This window comes from Xenopus laevis, chromosome 2L (assembly GCF_017654675.1).
Source record: "Xenopus laevis strain J_2021 chromosome 2L, Xenopus_laevis_v10.1, whole genome shotgun sequence".
Taxonomy (NCBI): Eukaryota; Metazoa; Chordata; class Amphibia; order Anura; family Pipidae; genus Xenopus; species Xenopus laevis.
This window is the reverse complement of record NC_054373.1, coordinates 165,647,670-165,675,590: the sequence shown is the minus strand read 5'-3', so window position 1 is coordinate 165,675,590 and position 27,921 is coordinate 165,647,670. Positions and strand designations below refer to the sequence as shown.

The 27,921-nt window shown below is 37.9% G+C and overlaps 1 protein-coding gene across 2 annotated transcripts in view; it reads right to left on the bottom strand.

Annotated features, from left to right (window-relative positions):
* LOC108707568 (phospholipid-transporting ATPase IB) overlaps positions 1 to 27,921 on the bottom strand; it is a 425,456-nt gene that overhangs the window by 249,912 nt on the left and 147,623 nt on the right. For both annotated transcript variants that reach the window (XM_018245563.2, XM_041582662.1), the window contains exon 25: positions 10,859 to 11,031. In XM_018245563.2, coding sequence (XP_018101052.2) covers positions 10,859 to 11,031 — 173 coding nt within the window. The remainder of the gene's footprint in view (positions 1 to 10,858; positions 11,032 to 27,921) is intronic.

Sequence of the window (27,921 nt, the reverse complement as noted above, 5' to 3'; positions counted from 1 at the left end):
ATCTTGAATTTTTTGAGTTTTAAAGAAATATGGGAAAAACACATATATTTAGAGATTTATGCCATGAATGCCAAAAAGACAACCTCCATGTCCTTCAAAATTCTACCTCTTACACTTCTCTCTTAGTCCTCAGTCACCACCCTCCGTAATGCCTTCCAGCAACAAAAGTTGGCAGTTTTGAAAAAAATCATGAGGCAGTTTTGAAACAATTTATGAGGCAATCACTAGTCTGTTGATCAAGAAAACATCTACTCTTTACAAAAGTTCACTTCACAAAACTTTTCCCTTGAACCAAAGGACAACAATTCCTACTTCCATTTATCGCCATCATCAAATACTTCCTGGCTCCAAAAACTGCCTATTGCTCTTTCTCTTTGGGTCAAGTTCTCTGTACTATCAAAATAGTTTCCTATAAACCAGTTTGTAAAAGTTTATTGGGTACCCATGTGGTTAATGGATATAAAGTAAAGTGTTAAAGTAAATTAAATATTTTCTTAGGAAGTCAGGTTGCCAGGATAAATCAGCTAGCAACAGAGTAAGGCCTTCCGTCATTTAATGTGGTGTATACGTGGGAGGGAATGGGTACACGGTACTAAAACCGCCAACAAGGTTGATATTCTAAGTGAATAAAACTTATTTTTTTTTAGCAAATTCAATTTTTATTTCTAAACCAAAACGGCAGAAGATAATTTGCTTGGATGAGATACAGGTCGAAACATTATTATGCACTGCTGTGTAGAAAAAAAAGGAATGCGCCAGATGTTAACTCAGGAAACTACTTTACATTGATAGAAAGAAAACATACATAAATTAAGTTATTTGAAATACTCTTCAAGAGAGTGGATTTTACTCTAGGATATATGGTTATGCAGTTTTCCAATGAGGTAGCCATGACTGGAACATTCCCTCTCCCAGTAAAGGGATCTCCCTCTCTCTCTGCTGAGCAATTCATTTAGCCCTACAGCACCAGCCCCGAATGAACTCCTGTCCTTGTTTGAATCCTTAAAATGTTTAACTCCTCTCTTCTGCACTGCAATTTCAATAGAGAAAAGGTCTAGAAACCACAGGGTCACTTGTTTGATGATGGGACAGGAGCTCCACACACTATGAACACCGGGAGTATACACTTAGGAACTGTTGAATAGGTAGTTCACAAAATGTATTTATTAAAATGTAATTATTTTAAAGAAAACTATACCCCCCAACAATGTAGGTCTCTATATAAATATATTGCATAAAACAGCTCATATATAAAACCCGCTTCATGTAAATAAACCAAAATTAGGCACCCCCAAGTGAATGTATTGACTTACCTGAAACCCTTGGCCGGTGCTCCTATCAGCAGAAAACTGCACCGGCCCGGGGTTATACCAGTGAGCACCACGGAGCAATCCTCTTCCGGCTTCTTCTTTCTTCAAATTTCCCGGGGCAGATGCATGCGCAATAGAATGAAATAGCTGACTTTTTAGTTAAAGTTCGGCTTTCCACTTTAATGCGCATGTGACGCCGCACGAAGAAAGAAGAGGCCAGAAGATGATCGCTCCGTGGTGCTCACTAAAATAACCCCGGGCCGGTGCAGTTTTCTGCTGATAGGAGCACCAGCCTGGGGTTTTCAGGTAAGTCAATACATTCACTTGGGGGTGCCTAACTTTTGGCAGCCCCAAGTGCTAAACCACTTTCCTTCTCCTTTAAAACCTTTATATTTATGACATAATTCATTGAAGTCAATGGGATAACTTTAGGTGGCAAAGTAAATTCTGAAGGTAAAAAAACCATTCATATTTTACTAAGAATATTTTTAAAATAAAGCTACTGCTTTTAATGAAAAAAAGGTTTAGGCTGAAAATGAATAGACAGGTTTTTTTTACATGGATATAACTTAACTACGAGACCATGATGTGTGGTGTATTTGATCTAATTACCCTTTTTAATGCAGTTGGATTAATTGCCCTCCAGGACTAGCCTGAATTACTGTAATGAGCATTAGCCAATGCAAGTCATATGCCTGGAAGGGTCTGACTGGGGGGCCCAGGGCCCACCGGGGCTGCTGTCTGAGGCTCCCCCCCCAGCCCTGACCCTGCCGCAAACCCCACTCCAGACCCGAGCCGCAGCACCTTCAGCATGACCCCCCCCCCCATGTTTTCAATCATTCGGGCACGGAGACAGAAATCTGGGCAGCAAGAGCAGGGAGCGGGTCTGGGCCGGCAGGGCCCACCGGGTTTTTTCCCGTGCCCAGCCAGCCCAGTCCGACACTGTAACTGGGAAATAGAAAATGCATTATGAATTAGTGAATTTTTAAATGAGGTGCAATAGCCTGGAGCAGATGGTTACAATTCTGGCTCACTGGGAAGTGCCTGAAAAAATTAGCCCCCACCCCGTGAATAAAACTTTCCTCGTCCATTAATTTAAAAAATTAACATAAAAAAACATATTTTCTTTAGTATGTTATCACTCCCCATCACTCTCCCTATAATCAGGTTCAAAATATTTAGCCCTGTATAAACAAACCCCATTTTTGCTAAAGAACCAGGATGTTGGAAAATTAAAGTACTTTCGGTTACATATTGCGCCTTGTTTTGTTCTAGAAAATGTAATTTTGCCTTCAATAAAACAATAGTGGTGGAAGTATGTTTAGCACAAGCCCTATCCATTAAGGGGGGTATTTACTAAAACGTAACTTTTTTTTATTGAAACAATCTTGACCTGACTACAATCCACGAATTGAACTTATTTATCAAGAAATCAGCTCCAATAAGTCTGTGTGAAAAAAATGTTGCAACTAAATCAGTTCGAATCCTGCGACTTTTTCAAACTGAAGCTCCGAAAACTTGACTTTATGGAATTGTCGCAGCGACAACTAGAATTTATTGGATTATCAGACAAAAACCAGCGCGGATCACAATGTCAAAAAACATCTTTAGGGAGATCTGCCATTAACATCTACATGACCTTGACAAATTTGAGATTTTATATTCAGATTTTTAGCAGCTTTTGGGAATAACAAATCTATAAAAAAAATTTAGATGTTTTTTACCTTGAAAAATTCAAGTTTTCCCCTTTAAAAACTTGACCAGAAAAATTGAGGTTTAGTAAATGGGGCCCTAAGTATGCAGACTGTCCTTTAACATTCTCTATGGATAAAACTGGGACCTGAAGTCGGCCCATGCCAAAGCAATGATATGTGGCAGGACCACTCCGATATATCCATGTTGATTGTGGGTATGCAAATCCACTGCAGCACACAGCTCTACTACACAACTAATAAAGTGTGTTTTATCTGTTCATCTGCATAAGCAAGTTCCACATACTGCACCGGCTAATATTAGAAAGAGCTTTCATGGTTGGGCAGCAGGGGATCTATTTTCTTAGGCTTGGCTGCCTGGATCACTTTATCTCTAACTGACTTACCCCTAAGGTATATATTACGGAGAAAAACACTTCAGTTCAGCGCTCAGAAATTGGTCACAAGAAATAATAGACCTTTTCTTCTTCGTCTTAGTGAGGAAGTTTCACTGCTGAATGAAAAATACAAAAAAAATGTCTTTTTAAGTCGAGCTCCAAGATTGTACGCCTTAACCAATTTGTCAGCACACTTGTTCTTGTCATAATCACTGAGCTGGAACATTTTCAGTCCTAATTGTAATTCATTGTTGTTTTTATTAGAACGGAGTTTCACTACAAACGTGCCCGTCCATCCCAGTGATTTTAATAAATAATTCTAGGCTTCCAGTGATGGACTTTTATGATCTTTCTCTCTATAATAGCCACCGTTTCATCACAAAACCCCCATTAACCCTCAATACTGATTTTTAAGCTTGGGTCCCCAGATGTTGCTGGACTACAATTCCCAGCAGGGTTAAATAAAATTATACTTACCCCAGAACCCACCCTGCACCCCCCAAGACACCTACACCCCACCAACCTACTGCTTGCTTAAAAGCGTGCAATAGCAGAGCACTAGGATAGGTTTTAGGGTACTATCTTTATACTAGATGAGGGGTCCCCAACCTTTTTGACTTGTGAGCAACATTCAGATGTAAAAGAAATTGAGCAAAAACTAAAGCATGAAAATTGTTCCTGGTGGTGTCAAACAAGGGCTGTGATTGGCCATTTGAGAGGCCCATTTTGGTAGTACACTTGGTTTTTATGCAACCAAAACTTGCCTACAATCCAGAAATTAAAAAATAAGCAACTGCTATGAGGCCACGGGGAGCGACATCCAAGGGGTCGGAGAGCAACATGTTGCTCAGGAGCCACTAGTTGGGGACCCCTGTACTAGATTATATAGAGTTGTCCATACAAATGTATCTACTAAAATGATAAAGGCCTTTATTACACAACATTACACAACATTTACATTACGGGAATCCATCTGCCATAGACTCCATTTACGGTATATCAAATAATTCAAATTCGTAAAAATTAGTTCCTTTTCCTCTGTAATAATAAGACAGTAGCTTGTATCCCAACTAAGATATAATTAATCCTTACTAGAGGCAAAGAAATCCTATTGGGTTTAATTATCGTTTACATTATTTTATAGTAGTCTTAGGGGGCTGATTCACTAAATTCGAGTGAAGGATTCAAAGTAAAAAAACGTTGAATTTCGAAGGTTTTTTTGGGCTACTTCGACCATTGAATGGGCTACTTCGACCTTCGACTACGACTATGACTTCAAATCGAAGGATTCGAACTAAAAATCGTTCGACTATTCGACCATTCGATAGTCGAAGTACTGTCTCTTTAAAAAAAACTTCGACCCCCTAGTTCAGCAGATAAAAGCTACCGAAGTCAATGTTAGCCTATGGGGAAGGTCCCCATAGGCTTGCCTAAGTTTTTTTGATCGAAGCATATTCCTTCGATCGTTGGATTAAAATCCTTCGAATCGTTCGATTCAAAGGATTTAATTGTTTGTCGAAGGAATAATCCTTCGATCGCTCAATCGAATTTTCTGCGCTAAATCCTTCGACTTCGATATTCGAAGTCGAAGGATTTCAATTCCTAGTCGAATATCGAGGGTTAATTAACCCTCGATATTCGACCAATAGTGAATCAGCCCCTTAGGGTATAAAGATCAAAATTACAGAAAGGTCCAGAGCATTCTGGATAACAGGTTCCATACCTGGATTTTATGCAGAAATATTTTGCATAATTTACACAAGCAGCAACTTTAACTGCACCAAAAATATAATTTTATAATACAGAAAAGCTAAAAACACCACATAATACATATCCAACTATTCTTAGTGAGGTCTAAGCTATAATTGGTGCATAGCGATAAGTGATGGGCGAATTTATTCGCCAGGTGCAAATTCACGGCAAATTCACAAGATTCGCCGCTGGCGAATAAATACACGAAACTGCCACGAAAATTTGCCGGAAAAAAGAAAAATGACGCCGGCACCAAAAACTCGAATTTTAAATTTATCATACCTTGACCCTGGGAACAACTCGAATTCGATAGTACGCCACCTAAAACCCGCCGAGTTCATGTAGAAGTCAATGACAGAGGTCCAGTGACCCATTTGAATATGTTAATAACCTTCCTGACATTCAAGCTTTTTTCTGAGAAAAAACTTGATTCGAGTTTAGTTGAATTGATTTGAGTTTTCTGATTGGTAATATTTCTTCGAGTTTTAGATGTTCTAGTTTTTTCTTAGATAAGATTCTATTCAAGTTTTCAAATATAAAAACAGACTTTTAAAAAATCACGACTTTTTCAGAATTTATTAAACCCTGAGGATGGAAAAGTCGGAATCTGAAAATCCGGCATCTCAGACCTGTCGAGGTTACATATAAGTTAATGGGAGAAGTCCCAATGATTTTTTGATGTGCGCTGGGTTTCGTGCAATACCCCGAAGTTTTTGGAGTTTTCGGGTGAAAATTCTGAAAAAGTAGTGAAAATCAGATTTTTTACCACAAAGCAAATTTTCGGGATAATGTAATAATAAATAAGCATAAAAAACCTGAGCGGATTTGATCGGAGTTTGTAGCAGAAAATATTGAGATAAATTCAGATTTTGATAAATAACCTCCTATAACTCGACCTTTGATAAATATGCCCCTTAGGGGCAGATTTACTAAGCTCAAGTGAAGAATTCGAATGAAAAAAAATTTGAATTTCGAAGTATTTTTTTGGGTACTTCGACCATCGAATGGGTCAAATTCGATCGAATTCGATCAAATCGAATGGTTCGAATGATTCAAAGTAAAAATCGTTCGACTATTCGACCACTCGATAATCGAAGTACTGTCTCTTTTAAAAATACTTCGACTTCATACTTCGCCACTTTAAACCTACCGAGCTGTAATGTTAGCCTATGGGGACCTTCCACAGCACTTTTCTAACCTTTTTTTGATCGAATAAAAATCCTTCGATCGATCGATTAAAATCATTCGAATCCTTCAATTTGATGGGTTTTATCGTTCGATCGAACGATTTTTATTGATCGTTTGATCGAAGTATTTGCGCTAAATCCTTCTAATTCGATATTCGAAGGATTTAACTTCGAGGGTCGAATTTGAGGGTTTTTTAACCCTTGAAATTCGACCCTTGATAAATCTGCCCCTTAGTCTATTGCAGGATTGTGTGGTCTGTGATGTGTAGCTGAACTAAGACTCATTTGTTGCTAGAAGAACTTGGATCCTTATAGAGTAAATCCAAATAGTTGCCTATATATTGTTTAGTAAAGGTGGTTGGAAGGTCTTGTTAGTTGAACTAGACTCAATTTCAATAGCCCACCTCTACATGGGACACCACAAGACATAACCATGTCCAGCTTTTTATTAGGAAAGATCCCTTAGGAACATTTCTTCCTAATGAATGTTAGAGAAATGTAAATGTTTATTTTATAGGGCACTTGCAGATGATTACATTAATGGATCTTCTTTTTCTAGGGGCTGCGTCATAGAGAAGTTAAAGCAGATGAAATGTCTGATGATGTTGTCCCTCTGTCCTGATGTGGCCTTGGCAACTGCTCCAATTGTCCATTTATATAAACAGCCCAGGTCTAACCCGTGGTTATTTAATACTATCGCCTCACCTTTACTTTATGGAATGAATAAAGTACAGAAACATTTCTGCAAAATTGTTTTAATTATAGCATTTATCAATGGACGGCAGTGAACAGAGTAGGATTTCGCTCAGTCCGCTGTTTTTTTTCCCCCATAAAGTCCATATTTTGTTACATTACACGTTTGTTCAAATTCTTTGTATTTTAATTGTTATTTTGAAAGAAAATCGGCAAGTTCATAAAAGCCATATTTTCGAATTAACACTGAAACCCCAAACCCCTAAGAGACCTGGTCGTCGGCCCTCTCCACTGCACTTCAATTTAGCACTAGGTTTAGTTATCAGAGTTTTCATTCAAGTAAAGTGTGTTTGCTTCACAAAAACAACTATAGTTAATATAAACAAGTTGATGTGTAGCCATGGGGGCAGCCATTCAAGCACAGGATACACAATCTATCACAGATAAGTTCTAAAGACTCCCATTGTATACTACAGAGTTTATCTGTTATCGGCTGCATATCCTGAGCCTTTTCAGCGTTGAATGGCTGCCCCCATAGCTACACAGCAGCTTATTTATATAAACTATGGTACAGTTTCTGCAGAAAACACACCAGCTGTAGGAGTACAGCACAATCAGACATTATATTTTCATTACTTTAATGCACTTTCATTTTTTGGTGTTACTGTTCCTTTAAATGAAGGAAACATTAAAAAGCTCACAAAACACAGTTACAAAATCAGTACTTGAGTAAAGTACAATACAGTATGACAAGGATACAAGTTTTAGACCTATTATCCAGAATGCTCAGGACCTGTGGTTTTCCAGATAAGGGATCTTTCTGTAATTTGGATCACCATAACTTAAAGGGCAAGTCAACCCCCCCAAAATAATAAAAGAAAACATAATTATAAGCAACTTGTCAATATAATATATATATATAATTTAAAAGATTCAGTGATTGTATAAACAATTGGTATTGAAAGCATGTATATTGCAAAGTTGCTTAGAATTATGTTTTCTTTTATTAGGCAAACGTGTATTTTTTGGGTTGACATTCCCTTTAAGTCTTCTTAAACATTGTTTAAACATTGAATACACCAAATAGGATTGTTTTGCTTCCAATAAGGATTAATTATATCTTAGTTTGGATCAAGTACAAGCTGCTGTTTTATTATTACAGAGAAAAAGAAAATCATTATTAAACATTTTTACCCTAAAGGCTAGAATGACCAACAGATACAAGGGCCCAGCAAAACATCTATTTCCAGCACTGGATGTGAGATGTCAGATAAGCACCCATGAACATTTCCAGTTTATCAAAATGGCTATATAAATCCAATCTGCTTGTGTGGAATGCAGTTCTTTTATTATACAGAACATACCTGCCTATAGAGTTGTTGCAGTTACCTGGTGGGAGCTAAGACTTTATTGGGGGAATGTTATGTGTTTCGTTTGAGCAAAAAACTTTCACAAAGACCATTGGGAACATTAGCGTCCATGTTTGTGTCTTTTTGACCGATTACAAACCTCAAAATCTTCCTCGCAAAGTTTGTGACCAAATCGCTTTTGCGAACATCTGCAGTGTATGCAATAAAATTTTGCAAGCGTATTTTGCGACAACATTTTTAACAAAAATCTAGTGCAGATGTTAATGCTAACCTGTGCTTAGCAATGTAATATTCGCCAGCGAAAGCGAGCAGCACTAAACATTTGCAAAAACTCAATTTTAAACAACACGTGTGACTTTTAATTTCATTCCCCCTTATGGCAAGTTAGGAGAAGGGGCACCTATGTGACTCCACCCACCCCTCCACTCCAAATGAACCTGTATTTTGCATTTTGAACCCTGCCCTGTAGGTAGTAAATGACCTGGCATATACAGTATACTCACAGATTCTTGTTAGATACAAGCTCTTCTATGATAATAATGCCCTTTGGTAGAGAGTAGTGATGGGCGAATTTTTCCACGAAACGGTGACATTTTGATGCCTGCAACAATTTTGACGCCCCCAAATAATTTTGACGCGCAACAGTTTTTTATGTGTGCGACTATTCTGACGCGCGTCCCATTTGACACCCTCGACAATTAGCCACGTGACTATTTTGTCCAAATGCATTAAAGTCAATGGGCATCCGAATAATTTTAATCCAATTTTGATTTTTTTTTTTATTTTTTTTAAGCAGGTCGAATTTTCATCACAGTTTTGCAAATCTATTTGCCAGCAGCGAAACACAAAAATTCTACGAGAAATTGCGCCTGGCAAATTAATTCACCCATCACTAGTAGAGAGGACCAAGTAAAAACAGTAGCACAGGGCCCCATGATATCTGCTATTAACCCTGCTCCCATTGACAAGAAATTTATAATTGTGTGACAATGTTGGCAACATTTCTACACAAAAATTTTACAGAGAGCCAAAAAAACTAGCTATAATTTTGCCACAGGTTTTAATTATTTTCCCCTATGTCAAGGCAAGAAAGCCCCCTAAATGAAAAGTAGGTTATTTACTAAAATCCGAATTTATCTCATATTTTATTTAAAAAAAAAAAAACATGACCAAACTCCCATGCTCGATTTGACCTTTTTTTTAAATAAAATAACCCAAATGAATCGGATTGTGGAAAAACATGATAACATCGAGTGCAAACTTTTGCTCAAATTTTTTCTCTCGAATCACGTGACACACAGCGCAAACCACATAACTTCAAATTGAGATAGTTGCCTCTCCCATTGACTTAAACAAGGCCACGGCAGGTCTGAGATGGTGGATTTTTGCATCTGACTATTTGCAGCATTGTAAATCTTGAAAAAATCATGTTTTTTTCCACTAAAAATTCTAGTTTTTGCCCCAAAAAGCCTGTCCAGATAAATTCAAGGTTTAGTAAATAACCCCCTAAATGTTTAAATAATCATCACTAGTGAAAAAAAATACAATATTTTTTGGCTCATTAAAAACATTTACATATGTAAAAAAAAAAAACAATCTTTACTTAGGGGCCCATTTACTTCGAGTGAAGGAATAGAATAAAAAATAACTTCGAATTTGGAATGTTTTTTTTCGCTACTTTGACCATCAAATGGGCTACTTCGACTACGACTAAAAATTGTTCGACTATTCGACCATTCGATAGTCGAAGTACTGTCTCTTTAAAAAAAACTTTGACCCCCTAGTTCGCCACCTAAAACCTACCGAAGTCAATGTTAGCCTATGGGGAAGGTCCCCATAGGCTTTCTAAGCTTTTTTGGGTCGAAGAAAAATCGTTGGATCGATGGATTAAAATCCTTCAAATCGAACGATTCGAAGGATTTAATCGATTTTTCGTTCGATGGAACGATTTGCAGTAAATCTTTCGACTTCGAATATCGAAGTCGAAGGATTTCCATTCGGCAGTCCAATATTGAGGGTTAATGAACCCTCGATATTCGACCATAAGTAAATTTGCCCCTTAATACGCATTGATCAAATGTTTATAAATAAGCCCCTTATGATATAAATCTGTAAGAAATATCTCAGCAGAAACATTAAAACCTCGAAGAAGAAAAAAAAATCTTTTTCACAGAATTATGACGGAAAGATAGGAACAGTAACATCTGGTTGCATTTGACTTTCCCATGCGAGATGATCTTTCTGTTCTGTTCTGTTCGTAATAAAACGTGTTCTATAAAATGATTGTTCTCCTCAATTTGGCTGTCAAGCATTTCTGTCGTTCACATTTCGAAACCAAATCATTTTACAAGGTGTGTGTTTTTTAAGCCATAACCCAAGGCCATATTTTTTTTTTTTTTTAAACATAAAATAAAGAGATGGTTTCTGAAATATAATATAAATAATTTATTTTCCTACCTGCAGCAAATGACAGCTTTACAGGATAGCGCCAGATCGAGAAAGCTCTGACGAGCCTCAAACGAAAGTGCGTATTTTAGCGTTTGGCCATCGATGATTAAAGCAATGTCGTTTTCTTTACCAAGCGAATCGCCAAGGTTTGTACAGTGATTAGTCAGTGTTTCTCTTGTTGCCTGAAAAAAAAAAAACGGAAAATTTCAAATTAATCTTTTCTGCATTCAAATTATTTAATGCAATTATAAAAATCCGTATTAGGTAATCTGAAAAAACAAACGCTTCTGCTTAAACTTACTATGTTACTCCTTCTTAAAATTCAGCTACCATAGCGGGTGCCAAAACCAAGTTTCAGTCCCCGTGATATCGCTACCTGTTTTCATTTGCCTCGCTATCTTGGAACAAGCTCAAATGTAGAATTTGCAAGAAAGGGAGCCAACAATTTGAGAAATACTGTAAACAAATAAAACATTCCTTTATTTTAAATATTTTGTCTCTACGCAACACCAGGGCAGAGTCTTCCCAAACAAAGTAAGTTGCCTTTTCATTATTTTTCAACCCCAAACCTGCAAAAACCGAAAACATTTTTCCACGTGCAGCGTGCGTCCTTGAACACATAAATATTGTTACGTCAATAAATATGAGCCTCGCCGCTGTTTGTTGTGTTTGACTTGAATCATTTCTGCTGCTTCCTGTTATAACAAGTCTAGACCATAATCATTCCTTCAGCATTGAAGTCTTCAGAACCCACTATTTGGAGAGATCATGTGATAATGTTTCATATAAACTCGTATTCTTTGATCATGTCAAACGTTCACTGCTAATTTTGTTCTGGGAATTTTCCTTAAAGAGGGAATCTTTTTACTTTCCATCCCCTGTGTAAACAAGATTGTTTCAGTGAAGGCTCTTCCACTGTAATGTACTGTTGTAAATCTATGTAGCAGAGCATAATTTGTTGACAGGCAAAGAACTGGAGTATCCTGAAACTAAGTTCATGTGTGGTCCCAGCTGCGCAGTCAATCTTGCTACTGCTCCTGCCTTCAACCAAGAAGGCCTTACAATGTGCAAGATGTGAAGACAAGCTAAGAGAAAAACCTTTCGGACATAACTCTGGACTTTACAAACCAATAATAAATGGTTAGCTAGGGAAATATATTGGACTGCACACTACATACCTCAACAACAACAAAATAGTCTTTGAAGTCCAAAGCTCAGACAATGTTAAAGTCTGTTATAAACTTTACTATTAATTATATTTTAAAAAAAAGCCAGATGCAGTAAAAATCCTGAATCCGAAAATCCGCCACCTCGGATCTGCCAAGGTTGTGTATAAGTCAATGGCATATCCGAGATGTTGTGGTTGTGTATAAGTCTTCGGGTAAAAATCAGGAAAAAAAACGTATGATTCAGGGAAAAAGCTAGAAAAAAAATTGTACAATAAGATTTTTCGTACAATTTTTTCGGGGGGGGGGTTTCCCTGAACTGATTAATTTGAGCTTTTTAAATAATAAATAAGTCAGATCAGGAAGTTTGGTTGTGTTTTTTTAAATTAAAATAATAACAGATTTTAGTAAAAAAAAAAACTCTTAGGGGCACATTTACTTAGCTCGAGTGAAGGATTCGAAGTAAAAAAACTTTGAATTTCGAAGTTTTTTACTTCGACCATCGAATAGGCTACTACGACCTTTGACTATGACTTCGAATCGAACGATTCAAACCAAAAATCGTTCGACTATTCGACCATTCGATAGTCTAAGTACTGTCTCTTTAAAAAAACTTCGACTACCTACTTCGCCACTTAAAACCTACCGAGTACCAATGTTAGCCTATGGGGACCTTCCCCATAAGCTTTCTAAGCAATTTCTGATCGAAGGAAAATCGTTAGATCGATGGATTTAATCGTTCGTTCAAACGATTTTTCCTTCGATCGAAGGAAATACTGTAAATCCTTCGACTTCGATATTTGAAGTCGAAGGATTGTACTTTGATGGTTAAATATTGAGTGTTAATTAACCCTCGATATTTGACCCATAGTAAATATGCCCCTTAGAGTCGTATCTGCAGATAGGTGGCAGTAGATACTATATGAGTGTTGTGTTATTATCTGAATGCCTCCTTAACCAATATTTAAGTTATAATGCCCAATGGATATACATCTTTAAGATTAAGTACCCTTTCAACATAGAATTTCCAGACGTCAATATTAGAATTATGAATGTCATTCAAATCATTCCCTCAAGCTTACCTAACACTTACCCAAAGGCTAAACAAGAAAAAAAATAAAACAAACCAAACAGTATGTCCCCAAAATTAACAAATAAGATTTAAAAGTTTAAACACATTTATTGGGACATAAGATCAAAAGCCTGACGCGTTTCATGTCTACTGGGGCACTTACTCATAGGCTAATGGGCACACCCTTGTATACTCCTTATAAATGGGCTGTGACCAATCAGAAACATACGTACATTAACCAATCACAAATCATGAAACAACAAGTGATATCATTTAAGGCTTTCTCTGTGATAAAACGCAATGATGGGTGAACACAGAATCAGATTATCATGTTATAAAGAAACAAATGAAAGAAAAAAAGTTAACAAAAAGAAAAGATTAAAAAAAAAATGTAGACAATTCATTCCCCATTAGAAGTTTCTCTTAGAAATATAAAATACAACACATTGGAAAAGTCCATAAAGACAATTAGAAAACCAGATGGACCTCGGCAGATGCACAAAATCTACAAACTCCAGACAGATATTTCTCACAATTTTCTCAGAATCAAGCCCAGGACCACCGACACTGAATGGCAGAATGGTTAACTTGTGTGTCACTATTCCCCTTCATTATTTCATAGTCCTATTATTTAAGGGGCCGATTCACTAACTTCGAGTGAAGGATTCGCAGTAAAAAAACTTAGAATTTTTGTGCTCCTCGACTATCGAATTGGCGTAAATTTGCCTGAGTAGAATGATTCGAATAGATTGAGCACAAAAACGCTGCGACTATTCGCCATTCGATAGTCGAAATACTGGATTGAGCGCAAAAACGCTGCGACTATTCGCCCATTCGATAGTCGAAGTACGGTCTCTTTTAAAAATACTTTGACTGCCTACTTCGCCACCTAAAACCTATCGAATTGCTTTAAAAGCCTATTGGAAAATCCCATAGGCTTGTTTTCCAAGTTTTTGATCGAATAAAAAGGCATTCGATCGAATGAAAATCCTTAGAGCGAATATTCGATCGAGCGCCTATTCGCCTGGCGAATAGTCGCCAATTCGACTATTCGCCAGCGCGTAAATTCGCCCGAATTGCCTATTCGATTCTATTCGATTCTATTCCCCAGTCGAATTTCGAGGGATTTAACCCCTCGAAATTCGACCCTTGATGAATTTACCCCTAAGACTTGTACAAAGGCACAAAAAAAGGTGTGTGTCACACTCTGTATCTCCCATGTGCAGGGCAGAGACTGCTGAAGAAATAGAAGACATGGAGGATGAACAGGATAATGGGTTGTGTCGCAATCACTGGATCCGTAAGGCAAAAATGTATAAAACTTCAAATTTATTTGAGACGTTATGATAAAAACGAAGTTTGAACACATGGATGTTGCAGGCGGGGGGGGGGAGCATGGCTTGACGCATTTCGTGGCTCAAACTAGTCACTTTCTCAAGAAGTGGGGTATGTTGTGTGTGTGGACAGAATTTTTTTGCGATTTTCTTTTGCCTTAAATGAACAGTAAGATCAACAAATGAAAGTATTTTAAAGCAATAAAAATATAATACAGTGTTGCCCTGCACTGGTAAAACTGGTGTGTTTGCTTCAGAAACACTACTATTGTTTATATAAATCAGCTGCTGTGTAGCAATGGGGGCAGCCATTCAAATCAGAAAAGGCTCAGGTTACACAGCAGATAGAACATAATGGTGTTATCTGTTATCCATTATTTAACCTGTGCCATATAGTTTTTTTGCAATTTCCCCCATTGCTACACAGCAGCTTGTTTATATGAACTATAGTAGTGTTTCTGAAGCAAACGCATCAGTTTTACCAGTGCAGGGCAACAGGACATGATATTTTTATTACTTTAAACACTTTCATTTATTTGGTGTTGCTGTTCAAGGACATTTTTCTCAAATTTATTATAGTCTGAAAAATGAATTTTTGAGCTGCTCTCCCCTTCATCTTGAATGTCATTTAATCATAATAATAATCTATAAATTTAAATTATACGAGTACAGATACTTTATACCTGTTATGCATAATGCTCAGGGACCTGGGGTTTTCTGCATAACAGATCTTTTCAAATACTTTAAGTTTACTAGAAAATCATGTAAACATTAAATAAACCCAATAGGCTGGTTTTGCTTCCAATAAGGATTAATTATATCTTAGTTGGGATCAAGTACAAGCTACTGTTTTATTATTATAGAGAAAAAGGAAATCATTTTTAAAAAATTTGGATTATTCGGATAAACAAACAAAGTTTTGCACCCTCTCGTCAGGTGAATTTTCCCTCAGGTGAACGATCGTAACTCGCAAATTCACTAAAGTGCAAATTTTCCAGTACGTTACCCCTTTTGCCAGAGTCTGCTTTGCCATGTTATACCTGGAGAACTGATAAGATGAAGCTACATCCTCCGCAATCTTACGTCAGTGACAATTTCCTGTATGCCGAAAAGTCATTAAAATAAAAGAAAAACACTGCCGTTTTTTCCTATTTTAAAGTGGGATTATTTTGAAGTTGTAACAGCTAAATATATTTTTTTGATTTTTTTTTTTAACCATTTAAAGGTCATGCCACATTTGTTTTAGGGTGGGCTCATGTCTGGGGCATTAGAGGATCTTTGTCTTTATTTTGCTTCCTTGAACATTTGTAATAATAAGTGGCCACTTCAAGCAATTTCAACATCTCTAATAAAGACATATATATATGTATATACGACCTATATGTACCCGCCCTATTCAAATTGACCTAAGCGCAAGTGTGTGAACAAATTTTCGCTGGGCAGAAACTTTGCCAGTGTTCGTCTGCCGAGATGTAACTTCGCTTTTTGATGAATTAGCGTATGTGCTGTGAATTAACGTCTGACTAAGTTGCGCGAAAGTGTGACAGAGCCGTCTGATGCGAAAATTCGCCCTTTAGTAAATTCTCCCCTATGGGAGACAGCTTTTTCCGTAATTTGGAGCTTTCTGGATAATGGGTTCCGGATAAGAGATCCTATATTGTACACAAAAGTTCAAATTATAGAAATAATTTCAATACAAATATAATAATTAATAGCTCCTTATCCATTTTGGATAACTTACTATTTTTCAGCTCGTTGTTTTTTCACTTTAATTTAAAGCAATTTAAAGACTAAACCAAGCAAAATCAAACAAACAACCGGAAGTAAAAAAAAAAGTAACATAACCAAATAGTACCCACAGTGATAAGTGACAAGAAGACATTTTTAAACAAGTCTGGCCTACAAAATGTACTTTTTACGTCTTGAATTAATTGGTTGATTATAGTTACTGTTTTTCAAAGCACTTTATTTGACATGAGGTCTGTTATTATCTAAGTGTTCTTTACTTGCTCAAAAATGTCCCCAAAGAGGTATCTGCTTTAACTCTTTCACTGTAATAATGTAGTATTCATTGGCCCACCAGTAAGTGACATCATACTGCGCTGGAACATGGAAAGGCTTGATACTTCCTTATGTATATCACATGTAAGGAATAATCTCTTCCCAATTATAAGGTTGTGACGTGCAATGCTGGCAGTTGTGGGCCAATAATTAGTGCCAGACGGGTTTGTTTGCGTGCTTGTCTCATATAAACACACAGAAATGAGGCACGAGTAGTGAGGTGGAATGCTGCAGGCTAAAATACCAGAATTCGAACCTCAAAGTATTCTTCCTGGAGAGGTTCGAGGGTTTGTAATTCCAACCATATGTTGGCCCAATAAAGAGGTATAATTCAGACTTTAGCATTCTGTTTCTTTACATATGGTCTATTTTCAAGAAAGGGCCTTTATGGCAACAGTCTCTTTTCTCTCTTGCAACACATAAATAAAACACATATAAATAAACACATATCCCTTTCAAATCTAACAAAATATTCAAGTCTCCTTCACATACAGTTGGAACATGCGGTACTAAAAGATAACATTTCTATCTTATCCACTGCAGCACAATCTTTACACTTCCACCCACTGAAGTAAATGTAAAATATGGGACCTGTAATCCAAAATACTTGGGACCTTTCCGGATAAGGGATCTTTCCATAACTTGGATCTCTGTACTTTACATCTGCTAAAAAATCATTAAAACATGTAATAAACCCAACACCATTCTAAATAAGGATCAATTATATCTTAGATGGAATCTAGTAGAATTATTTCATCAAAACGGAGTCTATGGGAGATGACCTTCCCGTAATTCAGAGCTTTCCGGATAACGGGTTTCCAGATGGCGGATCCTACACCTGCACTACATTTGCACACTGAAGAAGTGGCTAGCATTGTTGCCTTGCAGTGCTGAGGTCCTGGGTTCAGTTCTGACCAGGCCTCTGTCTGTTTGTTGATTTTGAATATTCGTTCCATACTTGCATATGTTTCTTCCTACTCTACAAAAATATGCAAGCAGGTTAATTGTCTGATTATGAAAGTGACCCATTCTGTCTCATTATGAAATCTTGGTTGATAACATCTGACCAGATCTTCTACTCAACACACATGAACAGATTACGATACAAATCCTTGTACCTGATGACAATAAAGGTGGCCATATGTGTGCAGATCCACTGGTTTGAAGAGGTCACCAAACGAGGATCTTGCCCCAATATGCCCACCTTGAGTGGGCAATACAGCCTAATCCAATCATGAAGAGAGAAATTTGGAGGACCTCTCACTGAATCATTTAAAAATTTGTGTCTTTATTTGTCAAATATTAAAATACACACATGGCATTATGAGCCTAAAGCGTTTCAGGCGCTTCCACCCTTCATCATAAGCATCCGATTGTGAACCCTAGGGCCCACCGATGAAGTAATCGTTTCGACTGGATTTTTAAACCTGCCTGATTGACATCTGCCCGGTTTTTGTCCAGTTATCGTTCAGGGCAGCTCATCGGAGGGCCCCATACACTGACAAATAAGCTGCTTTTTCTGTTGGCATCTTTTATCGGCCCGCGTATGGCCACCTTAAACATACATGTGCGGCCAGCTTTAGGAGTTGACTGACAACTGCATTTACATGATTGGGAGCCTGTCCAAATGCTTTTCATTTTTTGATTGATAAATACAAATGCAATTTTAGCAGAACAAAATCATTCAAATCACTAGCTTTATAGCCCCACACATAAAATGTAGGTCATACAATCCAGGCAACCATGACATGTGAGTTATCAGGAGTTTAATAATAGATATAGTAGGCCCAGCAACTACTCTAGTCTAGGGGGCCGATTCACAAAGGGTCGAATATCGAGGGTTAATTAACCCTCGATATTCGACTGGGAATTAAAATCCTTAGACTTCGAATATCGAAGTAGAAGGATTTTAGCACAAATAGTTCGATTGAACGATTAAATCCTTCGAATCGAACGATTCGAAGGATTTTAATCCAACGATCGAAAGGATTATCCTTCGACCAAAAAAACTTAGGAAAGTCTATGGGGACCTTCCCCATAGGCTAACATTGACTTTGGTAGCTTTTACATGGTAAACTAGGGGGTTGAAGTTTTTTCTTAAAGAGACAGTACTTCGACTATCGAATGGTCGAATAGTCGAGCGATTTTTAGTTCGAATCCTTCGATTCAAAGTCGAAGTCGTAGTCGAAGGTCGAAGTAGCCCATTCGATGGTCGAAGTAGCCCAAAAAACACTTCGAAATTCGAAGTTTTTTAACTTCGAATCCTTCACTTGAAGTTAGTGAATCGGCCCCTAGGAGTATAGATGGCGAAGACAAATTCCTTTCAGTGTATTCAGTCAAACGGATTATCCATCTACAGGTTTGTGGGTTGGCATGAATCTATAAAGGTTTAATGGCAATGGCAAACAGGGTTAAAGCCCTGTGTTTAGCAGCCTACATAAGAACTTGCTCTTATCAAGCTTCTTGGGCTTTTTACATAAAAATCTATGGTGCCAAACCAAACCAAAAAATGACAAAAACAAGTCCCCAGCCACAGCACTCCAACTAACCCGTTTGGCAACGCCTCTTTTTCTCCTAACAACCCTCCACCCCAGGCCGCTGCTGCTGGTCCCTGATGCCCCCCGCTTGGCAGCTTCTCTCTCTTCCAACCCTCTGCATTTGCCGCTGTTGATGTGCAGGACTGAAATTAGAGAAGGCTGAAGAGGTATGTGCAATTTGGCACCATGTTTTGGGTACAAAACAACATGCCATCCAAAGCAAAAGGTATATAGTCCATATTTTATGGAGGAATGGGGAGTAATATACAGAGAAAGGCAGGGTGATAGACAAAGCCAGGGGAATAGAAAGAGAACCAGAAAGATGATTGTCAATTTCAAGCATGGGATTTTGCACTGAGCTATGAATTAGATTTAGTAACTACCAAGAAATCATTTCACCATAAAATGTGTTGGATGACCTTTACTGTATTCACTGCTCATGTAATGACAATCATTTTTTCCCTAGCAGATCTTTTCAGTCAAGTGAATGGCCAGCTATTCTTCATTGTTTTACTCGATTTGCACTGATTAAATCTTTACAAGTTTACAGTAAAGTGCATTAAACAGTTTCCTGATGTTTGTTTGGCACACGCTGGACACCGCTAATCCAAACATTAGCATAAACCTTTCAACATTACATTAGCCACACCAAAACAAAGAGCGTTGTATGTGTTCTAACTCCTACTGAAAATGTGAAGATTAAACATCAGGCACTTGTAGACAATATCAAACATTGCCTTTAATGACTACATTGTAGAGCCAGACAAAGCTGCCTTTTACACCACAATTGCAACATTCCATTTCCTGTAACACTTCTGCTCCGCCGAGACAAAAGGCTTCTAACAGATGGAAAACGTGAACATGTGCACTAATTTTGCAGGATTTGTTTTCATTCTCATTAAAAAATAAATTGTGTTTACAATTCACTGCAAAGAAGGTAGAAATACAGTCGCTTTCACGTTTTGTTGGCCTTTGTAACAGTAAATAATATTCACAATTGATGCCATTGTAACAGGAATATATACAGTCCAGGAGTGGATCCATCTGCAACAGCAATGTGTTTCCCTGGAATATGTGTCAGTTTGTTACCGACATTTGGCACAAAACAACTGCTGCAACAAAAGGCAAGACTTGCATACAAAGTTACATCCATCGTTACATAAAAGGTCCATCAGGTCGGTTACATTTACATGAGAGCTTTGAATATACGTTGAAATATTTCTTTATAATACACAAAAGCCATGAATATCCTGTAAATTATTTCCTTATGAACGGTGAGTTCTGATGTCATCAGTTATAAACTGTGAGTTCTGATGTCATTTCTGTCACATGATTCACTGAAACTTGTGTATTATAATAAATAAAGTACCCCCAGTTGTAAAATATGAGGATATTAGATGTCACCTCGGAGTTCCATGACCTGTATAAAAACACTCGGCCTTCGGCCTTGTACTTTTATGGTCATGAAACTCCTTGGTAACTTATAATATCCTTATATTTTACAAGAGGGGGTACTTTATTCACTATATAATTTATCCTTATTGGAAGCAAAAGCAGCCTGTTGTGTTTATTCTAGTAGACGTATGGTATGAAAATCCAAATTACGGAAAGATTTGTTATCCAGAGAACCCTAGGTCCAATGGTAAATGACCCCTAAAGCCAATTATTATAAAGATATTCCTGTTGCATACACTAACTGAAAGCCATATCCTCCAAATAAGCTCATCAGAACTCTGACTCCTCAAAGTTAATAGGACCCTATGCACCTCCTTGTGTACCTTCACCCTGCAAATCCTTATACCAGCAAACTGCAAAATATAGAAGGGCTCATTACTACTCAAGTGAAATGGATAAAACCACACTCAAATGAATATGTTTTTAACATCAACAATGCAGCATTTCCCCCTAGATTACCAATCACTAGGTGCAACTCAACAGCATGTGTAGGTGCAAACACTGCATTTAACACCTACAGACAGGTGCTAATTCTAGAGCTCCCTTGAGCCTGTATTCTATACTTTATGCACAATTCATCAAAGCCAAATTGTTGTTATATTCCTAAAAGATGTACATCAATAATACGACCACTCTTTTGCACCATAAATGCCCCCGTCCCAACCTCCCCCTATCTGACCAGTCTACTGGCACTAGCCCTCAATATTGCACAGATAATTTTAGTGCTCATTTATAAACACTGGGCAAATGTGCACCTGGGCAGTAACCCATAGCAACCAATCAGGGATTCGTTTTATTAGCCAGCTGCAAGTTGAACATTGAAAGCAATCAACTGATTGGTTGCCGTGGGTAACTGCCCAGGTGCACATTTGCCCAGTGTTTATAAATGACCCCCACTGGAGAAAAAACAGCTTCCCTAAGTCATGCAGGGCTGGGGGTGGCAAAATCTTTCAACAGGCTGGAATACAAAAGTATACAGTCCTCCAGACTTTAGAAAGGATCATGTTACTATTAGCATCAGTGTGACCACCAGCTCTCCACGCTCAGGCAACGTAAGCCAGGATGGAATATCAAAAGAGGGTTACTGCTGTTGGACTAAAGGGGACTTCATTTTGGTACAGGTATGGGATCCGTTATCCGGAAACCTGGAAAGTTCTGAATTACGGAAAGGCCATCTTCCACAGTCTCCATTTTATCCAAATAATCCAGATTTTTAAAAATGATTTCCTTTTCTCTGTAATAATAAAACAGTACCTTGGACTTGATCCCAACTAAGATATAATTAATCCTTGTGGATTTAATTGAATTTGCAGTTTAATTAAATTTGCGGAGTAACAATCGTTCGTCTGAGCGAAAATTCACCTGGTGAAAGGGTGCGAAACTTTGTAAGCCCTGAGCTCTTTCGATAGTGAATTGTCCACTACGCCTGTTAATAAATTGGCAATGTCCCTGCGTATTGGTCTTTTGGCACATTTTTTCTAGCAACGGCCACTTCTGCCTTAAATTTGCCCCTTAGACCCCATTTTATCCATATAATCCAAATTTTTAAAAATGATTTCCTTTTTCTCTGTTATAAAACAACAGTAGATTGTACTTGATCCAAACTAATACAGGTATGGGACATGTTATCCAGAATGCTCGGGACCTGGAGTTTTCCAGATAACAGATCTTTCCGTAATTTGGTTCTTCATGCCTTAAGTCTACTAGAAATTCATTTAAACATTAAATAAACCCAATAGGCTGCTTTTCCTTCCAATAAGGATTAATTATATCTTAGTTGGGATCAAGTACAAGCTACTGTTTTATTACTACAGAGAAAAGGGAAATCCCATATGTCTCACATGACTTGGGGCAGCTGGGAAATTGACAATATGTCTAACCCCATGTCAGATTTCAAAATTGAATAGAAAAAAATCTGTTTGCTCTTTTGAGAAATGGATTTCAGTGCAGAATTCTGCTGGAGCAGCACTATTAACTGATTCATTTTGAAAAAAGATTTTTTCCCATGAACCCTTTAAGGTACATTACGGAAAGTAAATTTTCTGGAAAACCCCAGGTCCAGAGCATTCTGGATAAAAGGTCCCATACCTGTACAAAGAAGCGTTGCAATATTGTAAGACCAGTATTACAGAAACGTTCTTTATAGTTATAGAAACATGGTTTTACATAAGAATTTTGGCTTTCTCTGGACGGGTAGAAGATCCCATATCTGTGCGGTGGCCTTTAACATAACATTTATCACTGCATCTCTCTTCACACAAAATAATACCTTCATTTAAGTGTTTCAGTGTTTCAGAAACTTCACCTTTACTTGTAACATATCCGTTCAGCTTGTCCTAAGAACCTACTAGATGTAAATGGGTTAGGATGTGTGCAGTCAGGCGTTCCTAATGTAGTAAAATACTGTGGCTTTCTTAAACCGAGCGGAAACATCAGAAGAATCGGCTCCCTTTCCACAATCTCACATATGTTAATATCATTTCCCAAACGGAAGGTAATTTAATAACACTTAAATTGCTCAACCATACACTTGAAGTCCAAGTGCCAATTAGCGTCAGAAATTCTGTAATTCTGCTGCTGCTGGTAATTTTAGCCAATAACACTAGACCGAGAAAAACACTGCTTTTGATTGTACGAGCAAAGAGCTTTCTTTAACTGTAGTTGTAATCAACATTATAAAAGGAAAACCCTTTTTTCAGCCCCCCGAAATAAAAATCAGAGAGAAAGAACCTCGATTCATTCATTCTCTCTGCTTGTGTTTCTTCTGATTAACAAAGAGAGCCCCTGCAACGTTTTATTAGTCTGGATTCTTTGACTAACAAGGGAAGATTAGGCAAATTACAAAAAAAAACTCAAGCCATTACAAATTAAACCACATTCCCATTTGCTGCAGGAAGTAACATTCGCTTAACAAAGAATGTACTCTAGTTTAGATTTTATTTTTCTGTTTTAAGTTCATTATCAGTTGCTTCCTCTGGAAAAAAAAATGAAAGGGAACCAATTCTGTTTTCCGTCTTTTATTTCCTACTGTAACATGGCACAGGAAGACTGGAAGGAATTACACAGTGGCGTAACTACCGGGGGAGCAGGGGGATGAGATCGGGCCAGTTCCCTGCTGATTCCGAGGAGGTTCCGGGCATACGGAGGGGGGCAGGGGGGCTGGCAGCGCATCCCGCGCCAGGGCCCGTCCCCCTTTAATTACGTTACTGGAATTACATTTTTAGCTATATAAAATCTGGCCTTGTATTCGGCCAAATCTTTTGCGAAGGATTCGGGCGTTCGACAGAATCCAAAATAGTGGATTCGGTGGATCCCTAATATGAACCTGTTATCCAGTTAATGGACTTTTCTGTAATATGGATCTTGACAAGTTAAAGGGCACCTGCGAGGGAGCTCCTGTTACGAGCAGCCATGTTGGGGCACATGCCTAATGAACAAACTTTCTCATTATGCGCATCACATTAGAAGCTCATTATACACATGGACTATGTACGACATGGCCGCTCGCACCAGCTCCCTCCCGGTGCGACAGTCCTAGCACTGGCAGGCGGTAATTTTTTTTAAAAAAACTACGGTTACCCCAGCTGCAGTGGAGACTTTATTAGTCCGCACCTTTGATTAGGGATAGTAATTTTTGCCATCAGGTGCCCTTTAAGTCTAAGAGAAAATCATGTAAACATGAAATAAACCCAATAGGCTGGTTTTGCTTCCAATAAGAATTAATTATTTCTTAGTTGGGATCAAGTACAAGCTACTGTTTTATTATTACAGAGAAAAAGGAAATCATTTTTAAAAATTTGGATTATTTAGATAAAATGGAGTAAATATACTTATGGCCAATTAAGTACTATCAGGAATAAATTATTTTCGCATTATATTAATTCTTCTTAAATTCACAAAAAATACATATATAAGTATCATTCTTCCCCAATGCAATCACTAATTTTCCTTTGCTTATGTTTAAAAATCTGACTGTACTCCCCTTTTACTATACAATTTCTGTCTTATCCCTCGATATTCGACCGTCGAAGTAAAATCCGCTGACTTCGAATATTGAAGTCGAAGGATTTAGCGCTATTCGTTCGATCGAACGATTGAAGGAATAATAACGATTAAATCCTTCGAATCGAACTATTTGGATGGATCTTAATCCATCGATCGAACGATTTTCCTTCGATCAGAAATTGGCTAGAAAGCCTATGAGGACCTTCCCCATAGGCTAACATTGATGCTCGGTAGGTTTTAGGTGGCGAAGTAGGAGGTCAAAGTTTTTTTTATAGAGACAGTACTTCGACTATCGAATGGTCGAATAGTCAAACGATTTTTAGTTCGATTCGAAGTCGAAGGTCGAAGAATCCAATTTGATGGTCGAAGTATCCAAAAAAATACTCCGAAATTCAAAGTATTTTTTATTCTATTCCTTCACTCAAGCTAAGTAAATGTGCCCCTTGGAGTTAATTCTGGTGATAATCTTTAGTAAACCTTGCGAGACAACTTATGTAGCATGAATGCAATAATAGGCATTAATGTATATGTTCGCCAGAATATTCGCAATGACAGAAGTGCTCGCACTTTAGTAAACTTGCTCTTGCGGATTTTCTTATCGCACCTTAGTAAACTGACTCCGCATGGGAAATGGCTTTCTGGAAAACGGGTTTCAAGAGAACGGAACACATATCTGTATATATGTAATAAAATAGGAGAGTAACACCCCTATTATACTGCCACATGGAGGAAATGGACACTTCTAATTCAAGTGTCACTAGAAAAGAAAAACTCTGATACTTCGAGGTATTGCACAAAACCCAGCGCACATCAAAAACATCATTGGGACTTTTCCTATTGACTTATATGCAACCTCGACAGGTCTGAGATGCCGGATTTTCTGATTTGGACTTTTCCATCCTTGGGTTTTAATAAATTCCAAAAAATTTGTGATTCCGAGTTCGATTTTATAAAAAAAATCATGAATTTTTCGTGATTTTTGCATTGAGAGTTTAGTAAATGTGCCACTGGAATAACATGGAAAGTGCTATTTTTGCTGGCACACAAACTAAGGGCACACATATAGGCTAGTGGTGTAACAGACCTGGCCCCCCTGCAAACAAAGTCTTGACAACAATGACACATTTTCAGAATTATGCTGAAAACAAGAGTACAGGATATTATCAATTTAAAGATATATTTTTTTTACATATAAACTGAGTCATTTTCCTTTCTAACAACAACATTAGCATCTCCTTTTACATGAGCACTTTTACAGTGTAATAATATATTATTAAAAAGTGAAACTTACATAAATATGGTAAATCTATATAGCTTATCCCCTTTCACCATACAGCTGCAAACCAAATGCCGTTGCTCAGAATCGGTGCTCCATCTAGTGTGGTCTCCCCCCAAGCGCCACACATCTTGTTAACTTACAGCATCCTTTACATGTAATGGTGCATGGCTCATTTAGGTTCAGTATGTCATAGAAATGGCGAGTTTGTCTGGCTAATTATGTAGCGAAAGATTTGTTTAGTACGGTATCCCACATGTGCCAACCAAGCTCAGCAAACTCAAATAGTTTTATTCATGCTGACACTAAGTTTTATTTGACTTGTTGAATTTGATTAAGATTAATGTGCTGAACAAGTACAGGCCAGGGGAATATAAATGAATCATAAGAGCAAAAGGGACAGAAACGTGAGCCGTCAAAATCCAAAATATAAAATGATTTTATATGATCTGGGTGAAACGTGCATATTTTTAGGATTTGTTTCTATACACACACATACACAAAAGCTCTGAATTACGGTAAGGCCGTCTCCCATAGATTCCATTTAATCCAAATAATCCATATATAAGTTATTTTCATTTTTCTATGTAATAATAAAACAGTACCTTGTACTTGATCCCAACTAAGATACAATTAATCCTTATTGGAAGCAAAACCAGAATATTGGGTTTATTTACATGATTTTCTAGTAAACTTTAGGTATGAAGTTCCGAATTACGGGTATGATCCGTTATCTGGAAAACCCCAGGTCCGGAGCATTCTGGATAATAGGTCCCATACCTATATATATTTTCTGACAGTAGTCATGGCTGCACTTTATGCTCAGTGTGTATCCCATGCAAGACGACACACAAGGAAGCGGCTGAACCCCCGAATCCTTTGTGAAAGATTTGGCCAAATCCAAATCCTTATTTGAATATGCAAATTAGGGGTGGGAAGGGGAAAACAATTTTTACTTCCTTGTTTTGTGACAAAAAGTCACGCAATTTCCCTCTCCACCCCTAATTTGCATATGCAAATTAGGATTTGAATTTGGCCGGGCAGAAGGATTTGGCCGAATCCGAACCCTGCTGAAAAGGCCAAACCTGGGTAAATCCCGAACCGAATCCAGGATTCTGTGCATCTCTAACACAAAGCATGAAAACATTATAGGGAACATTATGAGCCAGAGTTGTCCAGGACTGTGTGATGTTTAATCCAGAATGTGGGGGTTACTTACAGGCACATACAGGTATGGGATCAGTTATCTGGAAAGCCATTATCCAGAACGTTCCATAGACTCCATTTTTTAAAATTATTTCCTTTTTCTCTGTAAAAATAAAACAGTACTTTGTTCTTGATCCAAACTAAGATATAATTAATCCTTATTGAAAGCAAAACCAGCCTATTTGGTTTATTTAATTTTTAAAGGAGAAGGGAAGTTGTTTTATACTTGGGGGCCAAAAGTTAGGCACCCCCAAGTGATTGTATTTACTTACCTGACACCCCCCAGGCCAGTGACCCTATCAGCAGAAAACTGCACTGACCTGGGGTAGAGTCCTGCAGCGGGGCAGGTACCCAGCGGGTAGAAGTTTTGGGGGCGGGTATAGAAGCAGGTCGGCAGTTCTGTGGGTTGAGGGTAGGGTCGCGGGTCTTCTCAATATCGAGTTTTACTCCTTTTTTATGGCCAAGCCTACTTCTAATGATGTTACTTCCAGTTTACAATGACAGCGCTTGCTGTTTCTTGTTGGTCAGTGGTTTGCGGATAAGGTACTTGCGGGTCGAGTAGTGGGTCCAAGCAGGTAAGAAGGCGGTTTGCAGGTCGGGATTTAACAAATTGGTTTCGAGCAGGATTCTAACCTGGGGTTCTTCTAGTGAGAATCACTAAGCGATCCTCTACCTGCTTCTTAGCTCTTCAAATTTCCTAGGTCAGACAGTTCATGCTCAGTTGAATGAAACAGACAGCTTATTCGTAGTTCGGCTTTTCGCTCTACTGCACATCCGAGCCGGTGCAGTTTTCTGCTGATAGAAGCACCGCCCCGGAGTGTAAGTAAATACAATCACTACAGGGTGCCTAATTTTTGGCACCCCTAAGTATAAAATTACTTCCTTTTTAGTAGATTTAAGGTATGGAAATCCAAATTATGAAAAGATCCCTTATCCGGAAAACCCCAGATCCCAAGCATT